The sequence below is a fragment of the Xiphophorus maculatus genome, chromosome 18 (assembly GCF_002775205.1).
Source record: "Xiphophorus maculatus strain JP 163 A chromosome 18, X_maculatus-5.0-male, whole genome shotgun sequence".
NCBI lineage: Eukaryota > Metazoa > Chordata > Actinopteri > Cyprinodontiformes > Poeciliidae > Xiphophorus > Xiphophorus maculatus.
In genome coordinates, this window is record NC_036460.1 from 1,845,623 (window position 1) to 1,857,471 (window position 11,849).

Here is an 11,849-nt window from a genome sequence, read left to right on the forward strand (position 1 = left end):
ATGTTGTAAATGAAGATGACGTGGATGATGAAGACAACATAAATGATGAAGATGATGTTGATCACGTAACTGATGAAGACGATAGAAGCAATGATGTAAAGGATGAAGGTGATGAAGGTGAGGATGCATCGCTGCAGTGGACCAGTGCAGCTCATTAACATGCAGCTGCTGCTGCGCTCTGCAGGGGGATGAAGGTCACCAGCCGCCCTTCACTGATAAACAACAACAATAATAACAACAATAACGATGAAACCATGGCAACAATGCGGGCATAATGAGCTGCTGATGAGGCTCTGAGCTGCTCATTATCAACTCCAGATTAACTTACAATAAAACATCAGCTGAGCTGCAGGAGCCATGCTGAGCCAGCAGCCAATCAGAGGGCAGGATGAGCCAGCAGCCAATCAGAGGGCAGGATGAGCCAGCAGCCAATCAGAGGGCAGGATGAGCCAGCAGCCAATCAGAGGGCAGGATGAAGGCGGGGCTAAATTCAAACCGTGACTGAATCAGAATGGACCCCGGTTGTCTCGGCCCAACAGAACCTCCCTCAGCTGAGATTTTCATCCGTCTCATATTGTTTTTCTAAAGGTCCCAGCCAGGCTGAGCTCTGGGCTTTGACTAGGCCACTGTAACACCTTCGTCAAACATCCTGTTGTAGACTTGCTGTGTGTTCGGAACCATCAGTCTGCTGACAACCCGGTTTGGATCCGGCTGCAGCTGAGGAGCAGACGGCCTCAGATCAATGCCACATCACCAGCCTGCCACCGCCGTGCTTCACAGCCGGGATTTCTGCTCATTTCTATGAAGTTTCTGCTCTGCAGAATGATGGATTCAGGTAGATTGGTCATGACCTTTGAACCCTTCCCAGTATCATTGCTGATCTCTTCCCGTCCTGGCATCATGTTTAACAGAACCACTGTTCACTCAGCTGGGTCCAAATCCACCAGAACCGGGTCAGGGTTACTATTTCACATTGTCTCCATTTTAGTTTTTCAGTCCAAAACAAACTAATATTTTTCTCTCAGAGATCGGTCGGTTCCTGGTTCTGATCCAGTTCAACAATCCGAACCTGAATGGAACCATTTCTGCGGCCCAGTCTGTCTCATTGGATATGAAAAGCTCGGAACTTTTTTCCTCCGCGGGACTCTGTTTTCCAGCGTCTGTTTTCACAGATGTGCCAAACATCTGGACCCGGAAAACACCTCAGGGCGTCCCTACCTGGGCCCCCGGCGGCCCCGGGGGGCCCGCGGGTCGGCTCGCTCTTGTTTGTCCTCCAGATCGGAGCGTGTTCCCTCTGTCATGGCTAGGTTCGGATGGGTTCGGCGCTGAAACGGTTAAAATGTCTCCGCGGAAAGTAAGCGGACACCGCGCACACACCTGACCCCGCCCACCCGGACCGCCCCGCCTGCAGCAGCGAGCGCACACACTCTCCGCGAACTTCCCTCAGTTGGTCCGGAGCGCAGCGGAGCAGCAGGAGTTCGGTCCGGACGGTCCGGACGGGCGCAGAGGGGACACCATGAAGCTCCTCCTGCTGCTGCTGGTGATGATGATGAAGGTCAGTGAAGTTCTGCTCCGGTCCGGTTCGGTTCGGTTCGATTACTGGATCAGCTGTCAGTGACCTCTGAGGAGTGAATGTGAGGAGGGTCCCTCCTCAGGGGCCCTCAGCCTGGTTCTGAACTTTTTGGACCTTTGTGTCTCTGCAGGTTTGTCCTGCTGGTTCTGACCCGGTTCTTTTCAGGTTCTGATTCTTGATGGTCCAGATCCATCAAGAATCAGAACCAGGAGATTCATGATGTGTGAACGTTCTGAGGTTCTGGACCCAAACAGAGGTCTGGTCCAGTCGGGTCCAGTCGGGTCGAGCAGCTGCAGCGTAGCCCGGTCCAGTTCTCCTCCTCTGAGGTTCTGGTCTGTCAGGCAGCTGCAGCTTCCTGTCGGTCCCACTGGGTCCAAAACCCAGAACCGCTCCTATTATCAGAACCTGTTGGATCTGGCAGGCCCGGTTCTCGTGAGGTTCTGATTCTGGTTGTGTTCCAGTCCTGGTGGCCGGGTTTTGACTCTTGGACCTGGCCCCTGGTATGTGGAGAGAGGCGGGGTCGGATCAGATGGTTCTGGTTTGTAATCTGAGCCGTCTGATGTGCCAGACACTGGGCCCATTTGTTCTGGTTCTGGTGTCGGCTCCAACAGGTGCTGCTGCTGTTCTGGTCGGGTCCGAGGAACAGAACAGAGGTGATACTGAGCCCGGCCCACACGTGGGCGACAGACACGAACAAAGCATGAAGAAAAGTTCTGTGTAAAATCAGAGTTCTGCTGCGACCCGGTTCTGACCCGAGACTGAACTGAAAACCAAACCAGCTTAAACTAAAGCTGCACTAAAGCCGAGTTCTGACCCAAACCAAACACCAGAACCGAGTTCTGACCCAAACCAAACACCAGAACCGAGTTCTAATGTAGGTTTGTTAAATTACGAGAATAAAGTTTTACAGCAATAAAATTGTAATAATAGGTTAAATCTAATATTATCAGAATAAAGTCCCAATAATAGGAGAATAAAAAGTATTTTTTTGTGAACTTCTTCACAAAAAGTAATTAAAAGTTAAATGAATAATGTTGAACATTTTGTGAAGTTTTACCAATCAGGAAATATGAAATTTTTTTTGCATCAAATTTTCATCATCATCAGGATTGAAATGTTTTATCAAACGACTGTTTTGTTTAGGATAAAGAATCAGATGGACCAGACCGGATCTAGATTAATCGGTCAAAGCTTTTATCTCATTAAACAACATTCTTTTCTTCAAATTTACAACCTTTTCTGCTGAAATTGTGACTTTCTTCTGGTTCTGACACTGAAACTTTCCCAGTTGGTTTTATTTGTTTATTCTGCTTCATGGTGCACCAGTAGCTCCCCCTGGTGGACCCCAGAGGAACTTCAGCTCCGCTCCTCATGCAGCTGATTGAATGTTGATGTTTTATTGACAGATATCTGGCAGCAGCATGATGATGGAGACGATCTCAGACCGAGGAACCAGAACCAGACGCTACGCCATCAACCCCCTGGGACACAAGTGGACTCACCACAACATCACATACAGGTGGGTCCGCCCAGAAACACCTGAACAGGTGAGCAGGAAGCAGACCGTCAGCCTGTTAAAAGAGGCGGAGCTTCAAGCAGCCTGCCAGGCGATGCTCAGGGCAAAACAAGCCCGCTGACCTGCCGCCTCTTCATCGTCCAGGATCATAAAGTTCCCCAACACCCTGAACAAGGAGGACACCCGGAAGGCCATCAGCATCGCCTTCACCAAGTGGAGCGACGTGTCGCCGCTGACCTTCACCGAGGTCACCAACGGCAGCGCCACCGCTGACATCACCATCGGTACGTCACAGAGGAAGGATCCAAACAAACTACCACGATCATTATAGTTAACAAAAACTGACACTGAGAAAACATTTCCAATAACTGAAATAAAGAAAATCGGAAATTAATGTGGAAAAACTATAATTAACTGGAACAGTCATTTATAAAACTAACTAAAACATACTGAAATTATAGACATAGTATCTTTAGTTTTAGTCTTTGTTAATCTATTTATAGTCTTTAAACTGATGAGAAATTTATTTTCCCCTCACAAGCAGCTTATGTCAGCTGTTGCCATTACCCACAATATGGCGACAGCAAAAGTTGGGATAAAACACCAGTCAGTTGATTGTTCAGCAATAATAGAAAACTCCAAGCTGAATTTAGTTTCCACTGAGACACTAAGGTTGAATAATAATACAAACATTTGTGGATTTAATTCCTCTGGTCTCGTCTTTGGTGCGTTAGGTTTCTACATCTTTAACCACACCGACTGCTGGTGGTCTCCTCTCCATCCGTGCTTCGACGGCCTGAACGGAGAGCTGGCTCACGCCTTCCTGCCGCCTCGAGGAGAGATCCACTTCGACAACCACGAGTTCTGGATCCTCGGGAAGTCCCGGTTCAGCTGGAAACAAGGTAATACTTCAGCACTACCAACACTAAAAGGATCAAATTAAAAACCAAATCATGGACTCCAGCACACATCCCTGAGGAACTCCACAAGTAATTGACCAGTAGATCAGAATAGGAGATAAAAAACAATTTGAAAAGTAAAATTCAACAAGAAAGTCTAGTGGACATGTCATGCTTTCAAATAAGTTTATTTTAAGAACTATCTTAACAAACAGCAAAATCAGAGTCTGGGTAAAATGGAAAAGATGACATCACATCATGGCCCGCAGTTTAAATAAGCAGGATTGTTCACCTCCTTCTGATTCTGCTGTTAAAATCAGTTAACTATCCTCTTATTGGAGAGACGGGGAAACTACAGCAACAGTTTTACCTGACAGGCTGCAATACCCCTCCTGTCCACCAGGTGTCCCTCTTACATCAGACACTGAATGCAGCTGGAGAAAACCCAAACATCCAAACTCCATGCAGAAGAATCCAGGCCAGGATCTAAACATGCAGACCAAACAAAGGGATGCTAATGCCACTTTTACCATTTTTACCTTAATACTAATCTTAAAAAATAAACAAAAAAGAGTTTGTATGGCAAGAATAACATACTAATGTTGCTATGCTAACACTTCAAGACTAAAATAACCTGCAAGTAAGTCATAGCAGAAAAAAGTAGTTCTTACTTACAAAGTTAGCATCCTGGCAGTAACGTTAAATATAGCACAGGACCCAAGCGTAACAGTTGGTATTGGAGCAATGACAGCCGGCTAATGCTAACATTTAAGATTTGAACCCAGGATCTTCATGCTGTAAGGCAGCAGTTCTGCCGTCTGTGTCACTGGGCTGTTCAGCTCTGAAATCTGACTGCTACCGGTTTACTGCTGTGGAAATACACACAGACTCAGATATATTCACACACCTCTACTAAACTATTGTGATTGATGAGCACAGAATCAATCACAGCTGGCAGACTGATCCAGAACCAGTGTTGGACCTCTGACTCTGTGAATCTGCAGGCGTCTGGCTGAACGACCTGGTCCAGGTGGCGGCTCATGAGATCGGTCACGCTTTGGGGCTGTGGCACTCCAGAGACCCGGACGCCCTTATGCATCCCAACGCCACGTACACCGGGCAGAGAAACATCGCGCAGGACGACGTGTGGGGGATCCAGAGGCTCTATGGTACCGACCCAGAACAGAGCTGCTCCTGTCTTGTGTTTACTCTGAAGTCTAAGTTGGTTCTGCCTCCTGTGTGTTGCAGTCAGGTCTCTGTTGAAGTGTCATTGCTAAGGATGTTGTGTTTGTAGGATGCCAGGATAAGAAGAGGGTCTGTGATCCATGGGCTCGACTCGGATTCTGCGAACGAAGGAAGACCTTCATGAGGAAGAACTGTCCGCAGCGCTGTGACCTCTGCTACGGTGACCCGAGGATCTCTGTAGTACTCTTTAGTAGAATGACACTCTGTGATATTTGAAAAGACAGGATCAGAACTTTGTCTCTGGTTTGAAAACGTATTTCCTGTCTGGATCTCATTCCCACCGCAGAGCCCCTGGATGTGGTCGCCACGCCAACGTCGCCCCCATCCAACGTGAAGATCAAGATGGTTCCTCGAGGGAAGGTGGTGGGTTTCCGCTGTGGCACCAAAAGCCTCCGTTCTCCCCCTAAAGTCAGGTGAGCGCAGACAGAGACTTACTGATGAGCTGATTGGGTCGGACCCAGCAGAACTCCACTCAAGCCATTTCCTCCATCCTCTGCCTCTGTTTTCTGCAGCTGGTACAAAGACGGCGAGCAGATCCTGACCTCCATCCCTGGATACATCGTGATGAAGGACAGAGACCTTCGCATCGTTGCAAATGAGTTCAACGAGGGCGTCTACACCTGCCGGATCCACCGGCGTGGAGACATCGTGTCCGCCAACTCCTGGGCCATCCGGCTGAAACCAGAGCAGCCGTCCAACAGCTGAGAACGTCTTCAGGTGTCAACACAGGGACAGCGAGGAGACACGGAGGCATATGGGGCGTAGCAACCCGGAGGAAAAGTCTATCAGTTTCTAGGGACACCACATTCCCAAAGGACCCGTCTAATGGCAGACATTGACAGAGAATCCTACAGACCCAACAGACTCATGGATCAGAACTTTACCTCATCTCCTCAGGACTGGTACTGAAGTCAGGGACATCAATGAGTTGCAGAATGCTCTGCCAGAGTCAGGTTCAAGTCAGGAGAGCTTGAACCATCAATCAGTGGTCTAACTGGAGTTTAAGATTTTGTTCTGGTCTCTACAACCTACACAGACCTGTCTGAACACCGCAGACCCATGAGTTGCTCTTTGACCTCTCTCCACATCACTTGCACCTTCCAACAGTGTTACTACTTATGAGAGCCGGACATCATTGTACCTGGGCCTCAAACATGGCTCAACAGCCTCAGACTGGATCACATTGCCAGAACAATAGAGGTTTCTGTTATATCAGCTTTATCTGTGGACTTTTTCTGTGTCTCAACCATCAGTTTCAACCTTGGTCTGGACAGGAAATAGCATCATTGTCTTCACACCTGATCTGGTATTCTCTACTCGGTATCAATGACTCGGCTCTAACAGAACTGGCACAACGTCGAACTTTCAAACCCGAAGGTTATCCAGGTCAGGCTGGGTCTCCATCGGCACCATGAGAAGAACCCTTCAGAGAACCTAGTTTGGGTTCCTAATCCCACAGTCAGGCCGGATATTCATTTCTGATTTCAACTGGCGGTCCATCTGATTGGCTGAATTTATTTCTGTCATACAGAGTATTTTTACAGGGGTCTTTAAAGCTGCAGTATGTAACTTTTATAAACAATATTTGTAAATATTTATTGAAAATGTCATCATGTTGTGACAGTTTGCTATGAATCAGATAGTCTGTGAAAAAAAAAATTGATTGACAGCGCTAAGCCCCGCCTCTTTTGCACTCATCTTACACTAAGAAGGTGCTAAGACCCGCTCTGATTGGTTGTTTCTGGTTATGACTGGGAGAAAGCAGAGGAGCTCCATGCCGTCTGGTGACAGTTTAAACAAATATGTAAAAAAACATTTTTTATAAATGTTTTATACTGCAGCTTTAAACTCCCACAGCCAACATCTACCAGATAACAAAATTCTAGTTCCTAATATTGTGACGATAGAAACTTTTTGATATGTAGAGCAGCTGCAATAAACATTGTTGGCTTCCAGTTGCAGGAACTTATTCTTTCCTATCCACCTCAGAAATATTTACTGTCCTGAAACTAATCTCACAAATTTCCAGCTTCTCTTCTTATTGGATGAGTTTAGGTCTCAGACAGTGGAAATAAAAGATGTCAACCAAAGTTGACTATATTCTGAATATTGGTCAGGAAAAGTTGTGAAATATTTAAGAGCTAACAGATGTCAGTGGATATCCAGCTCATTTTTCTACTGTTATTTATAGCAGACGGCCCTTTGTGGCTGTAAGAGAGAAAAATAATACCCAGGGAGGAACACATTTCTCAAAAAGTTTTGAGATTAATGTATTTAAAAGAAAAAACTTGGATATCATCTGAGTTTTTAGGTGGAAATGAACTAATCTATTGGCCAATACGTTTTTCTCTAGTTATTTTTTATATTTTATTATCTGAAGCTGAAAAGCACAATACAAAGCTGTAAATGCTGCCATGGTAGTGCTAGCAACATTTACTAGACAAAATTAAAAGTTAGCTGTGACTGCATTAGCCACTCGTCACTTTTGTTTATCAATGCTAAGCTTAACATGCTAACATTGAGATGCTTAAGATGCTAACATTGTTATTAAGAACTGTTTACTACCTTTTGTTATGTTTACTTGTTCGGGTTAATTTTGTGCTGAAGTGGCATTAGCATGTTAGCTTCGTTGTTGGTTTTCTGAGCAAAGTTTACGATGAGGGTAAAGATGCTAAAAGTATCATTAGCGTTCGTAGCCAGAGCTAGAAAATAAATATGTTCCTGTTTAAATGGTTGTAGCAGTTAAATGACGACACTCAGAGAAAATACCGATGGGGCCCTTTATGTTTGTTTAACAAGTTATAATCTTAATACATCGATTAAAGGCCTGATCATCACCATGACGACCACACGGCCTGCTTCAGCTGCAGGACGTCTCCGTCTGAGCCGCCTGTTGTTTCCAGCTTCCTGAATGAAGGTCCAGCTGTCGACTCGCCCATCATCGGGAACAAAAGCCGGAGAACAAAGAGCGTCTGGTGGGAAGACGGAGGGACCGGCAGGAGATGTGGGTCAGAGTCGGATGGGGTTAAACATGGGACCGACAGCGAGTTACACGCGGCAGAAACAAAAGATTGGGGTTAAACAACCGATACGGTACAGAGATAAACATGGGATAGACACACGGAACATGGGATAAAACCGGGATTAACCACCAAAACACACGAGACTGGGATGATTACAGGACTGAAAGAGGACAGAATGGGGCCAAAGATGAGATACAGAGGATAAACCCACTGTTAAAAACAAAACAAAGGAGATCCTCTTAGTTTAAAAAAGAGTTTTACATAAAATCAAGAAAATTACAGACGACACTTAGCGTCCTCTTCAACCTCAGTGTCTTCAGTCAGAGGCTTCTTTAAAGTCGCTATAACAGACTGCTACAGGAGATTCTTCCTGCCCACCAGCATCTACGACTCTTTGAAGAGCCTAATATGAGTTACAGCATCTAATTTCCCTCTGACAGTACATTTGAATTGAAGTAAACACAAGAACAATTTGACTAACATGGAAAAATCATTTTAGCAACATGAAGTTAAACAGGAATCAGTTCTATAACAGGAGGAAGATGGGAGACGAGGTTTTGACTTCATCCACTGTAAACAGAAAAAAAATCAGCTAAAAGTTTCAGAAATTTTCTAGAAAACAATTTTAAAAAAAAAGTTTCCAAAGTTGAACGTTTTTGACTTTTGGCCCTCACAAATTTTCAAATTTTTTTCTAGAAAATACCTAAGCGTAATTTCAAAATGTCCGTTTTTGTTTTTCTCATGAACGTCTGACTTATGCAAGCTCAAAAATTTCCTCTTTTTTTTTTAAACAAAATTTCTGAATATTTTAGATGTCTTGGTGGAAATTTACTCCTTTTTTTATTTTATTTTACAATGGTCCTAAAACTCCATCCCGCTGCTCCGCGGTCCGTCAGTTGAATCATTGGGGAAACGGCGCCACCTGCTGGAAGAATTCACCACCTGCAGCAGGATTTAAAACTATCAAACTATTCAGACTATCAAACTGAAACAAAGACCAACCGCTTGGCTCCAGAACCGGGACCAGGAAACACAGAGGCAGCGCTGATGTTCAGAGTGAAACTTTATTGGTGGATCAGGAATGTTCAGGTGCAGCTGCACACGGTGCAGCCTCACCTGTCGGCACCTTTACACCTTCTGATTCAAAAGGTCACTTCCTGTCAGGTCCGCGAGGAGGAGACAGATTGGATCTGGACTTTAACCCCGCCCATCCTCCCTCCGCCGTCAGGCTGATGAGGCGCATCCAGAGGGGGCGGAGCTACGTCCAGGTAAATAGAGGAAGGCACGGGGTGGAGCGCAGCGGCACGACGGGCCTGTGTCTGGGGGCGGGGCTAATGCGAAAGGGGCGGGGCTATCTGGAGAGCGGGGCTTCTGTGACAGGTCAAAGTTCAGGAATATTTGATGTCATGCTTTCTCAGTTCAGGCCCCGCCCCCTGCTGGTGACGTCACTCTACATGCCCATCCTGATGCTCTGGATGATCTGGAAGATGGCTGCAGGGAAACAGAACAACAAACTTTTACTACATGGTTTAAACTTGTTCTATTTGCTCAAATTTATGTTAATTATATTTGCATGATTTTAATATTTTTCAAAAACCTTTTTTTCCCAATTATTCAACTTGATTTTTGTTTATTGTTTCTGTATGTTTTATTTAGCTTTTCTTATTAATTTTGTAACATTAAGGTGTTTTCATCAGCTCAGAGTGTCGTCTGGTTTTATTCCTGTGAGAACCTCAGGCTGGATAAACAGCAGTCAGCTGGACTCTGACCAGAGTGAGACCTCTGATCAATAACCGCTCTGCGTCCGACTGAGCATGCTCAGATAAACACACACCTGGCAGACAGGTGTTTCTTATCTGTCCTTTCTCTCTAAAGGTTGGAGCGACATCAGAGCACCGGGACTTTTACTGTGAAAGGTCAAAGGGCACGTTTGACCCCTGCTGGTAAAATTTGCTGCGATCTCATCAACTGAAATAAATCTGAATGAATAAATACAAACATGAATCATTGTTTCTACAGAAAACAGATCAAAGTTATTTTAACTTATTTTTACATATTTTACAGAAATTTATGGAGTAAACAACTCGGCTTGCATTTAATTTCATATAGTGTTAGTTTATTTTGTTTCTTTTTCTAGCTTAACTTTCCTAAATAAAAGTATGAGCTCTAGCTGATAAAAAAGCAACTTTTTAAAGATTTTTAAGAAACCAGATATGTAATCTGTAAAAATATGTAAAAAGTCATCAAATGAAGCAAAAACTTAAAAAAATAAAATACAATTTATCATTAAAAATAGTTGTAGAAAACAAACTTCTGTGAAAATGTGTAAAGTAAAAATATATAAAAATTTGATAAAATGTTAACTAAACTTGCATAAAGTTTTGAGAATTTCTTTTCCTGCTCAACAATAAAATAAATATGAAATATTTATAAAATAGTTTGATGTTTTGTAGGAGTGTGGAAATTATTGTGGATCCAAATATTCAGGAGAATTTCAATATTTTTTATTGAAAGAAAGGAAACAAGTTTAGTCATTTTAATTGATAAAGTTTCTCAGCAATAAAAACCTGATTTATTAAGTTTTAATCATGTAATTAAAAGCAGGTTTAAAGGGTTGATGTCACATTTACAACGAAGCCAAACAGAAAAATGAAACTTTATTATTAAAAGATAAATTTACACTTTTTATTATATCTAACAAAGGCCCTGCGCCACTTTGGACACCCTGCTTTAGAGTTGTATTAAATTTATTGATAAAGTTTAGAATTGAATCCATATTGATCATCCTTAATTGGCTCATAGCAGTTATGCTCAATTAAAGGAGATCAGTACTGATATTGATAACCTGAAGAAGACTCACCTGATCCACAGACCACGAAGATGAAGAGCGCCAGCAGCCACGGTCCAACTCCCTTCTCCTCCACCAGGTTCCTCTGAAACACACAGCACTTCGATTATTGATCAGCTCTGATTGGTGATGATCAGAAGAGTCTTCTTCAGCTGATCAGATGTGATCAATCGATCTTTCTCCGTGGATTTCCTCCTGGAACTTTCCTCCCCGTTTTCCTGATGATCGATCACTGACAGCATGCTTGTAATCGAAACCGAACCGAACCCAACCGAACTACAGAACCAGTGAAAACCAAGTAAGATTTTAGGAGAAACATAAGAAGAAGTCCAGCTGCCTAAAGGGAACCAATCAGCTGATCGATCTCAGGAACCTCCGTTTCTGCTAATGATGATGTCATCAAATCTCACCTTAAGCTCGAACTGGTTCGGTTCGGTCAGAATCTAACCAGCAGCTTCGGACTGGTTCCGGTCGGGTTCGGTCACTCACCGTGGACTTGGCCACGTTCCCCCGCTGCGTGATGTTCTTGCTGTGCTTCTCGTTCGCCATGCGGATCCTCTGCTTGGCCACCATCTTTCCTTCTTTGTTTGTTTGTTTGTTTGTTTGTTTGTTTATTAACGCCGTTAACTCTCCTCGCGCTCTCCGCTCCGCTGGGCTCTCGGACTGGGAGGAACACAGCTTTGTCTACGTACTCAAAAACTCGGAGCCCCGCCCCTTTAAACAAACCACGCCCCCGACAATCACA

At 44.3% G+C, this 11,849-nt stretch overlaps 2 protein-coding genes across 2 annotated transcripts; one reads left to right on the top strand and one right to left on the bottom strand.

Annotated features, from left to right (window-relative positions):
* The first annotated feature begins 1,426 nt into the window (after positions 1–1,426).
* LOC102237455 (matrix metalloproteinase-23-like) lies at positions 1,427–7,188 on the top strand. The gene is made up of 8 exons (XM_014472200.2): positions 1,427–1,555; positions 2,980–3,092; positions 3,234–3,373; positions 3,824–3,991; positions 4,993–5,157; positions 5,283–5,393; positions 5,520–5,646; positions 5,746–7,188. The coding sequence occupies exons 1-8, from the start codon at positions 1,517–1,519 to the stop codon at positions 5,936–5,938; spliced, it is 1,056 nt and encodes a 351-aa protein (XP_014327686.1). The 5' UTR covers positions 1,427–1,516; the 3' UTR covers positions 5,939–7,188.
* Positions 7,189–9,301: 2,113 nt separating this feature from the next.
* serp1 (stress associated endoplasmic reticulum protein 1) lies at positions 9,302–11,786 on the bottom strand. Its single transcript, XM_005808230.3, has 3 exons — positions 11,594–11,786; positions 11,117–11,189; positions 9,302–9,747 (listed from the first exon to the last, which is right to left on the bottom strand). Exons 1-3 carry the CDS (start codon positions 11,675–11,677, stop codon positions 9,707–9,709), a joined length of 198 nt encoding a protein of 65 aa, XP_005808287.1. The 5' UTR covers positions 11,678–11,786; the 3' UTR covers positions 9,302–9,706.
* Between the last annotated feature and the right edge of the window lie 63 nt (positions 11,787–11,849).

Coding starts and splice junctions, on each gene's coding strand:
- LOC102237455 (XM_014472200.2), top strand. CDS start 1,517: ATGAAGCTCCTCCTGCTGCTGCTGGTGATGATGATGAAG. Junction 3,093..3,233: donor CACCACAACATCACATACAG/GTGGGTCCGCCC, acceptor TTCATCGTCCAG/GATCATAAAGTTCCCCAACA. Junction 3,374..3,823: donor CACCGCTGACATCACCATCG/GTACGTCACAGA, acceptor TTGGTGCGTTAG/GTTTCTACATCTTTAACCAC.
- serp1 (XM_005808230.3), bottom strand. CDS start 11,677: ATGGTGGCCAAGCAGAGGATCCGCATGGCGAACGAGAAGCACAGCAAG. Junction 11,190..11,593: donor GGAACGTGGCCAAGTCCACG/GTGAGTGACCGA, acceptor TGTGTGTTTCAG/AGGAACCTGGTGGAGGAGAA. Junction 9,748..11,116: donor CTTCGTGGTCTGTGGATCAG/GTGAGTCTTCTT, acceptor GTTTCCCTGCAG/CCATCTTCCAGATCATCCAG.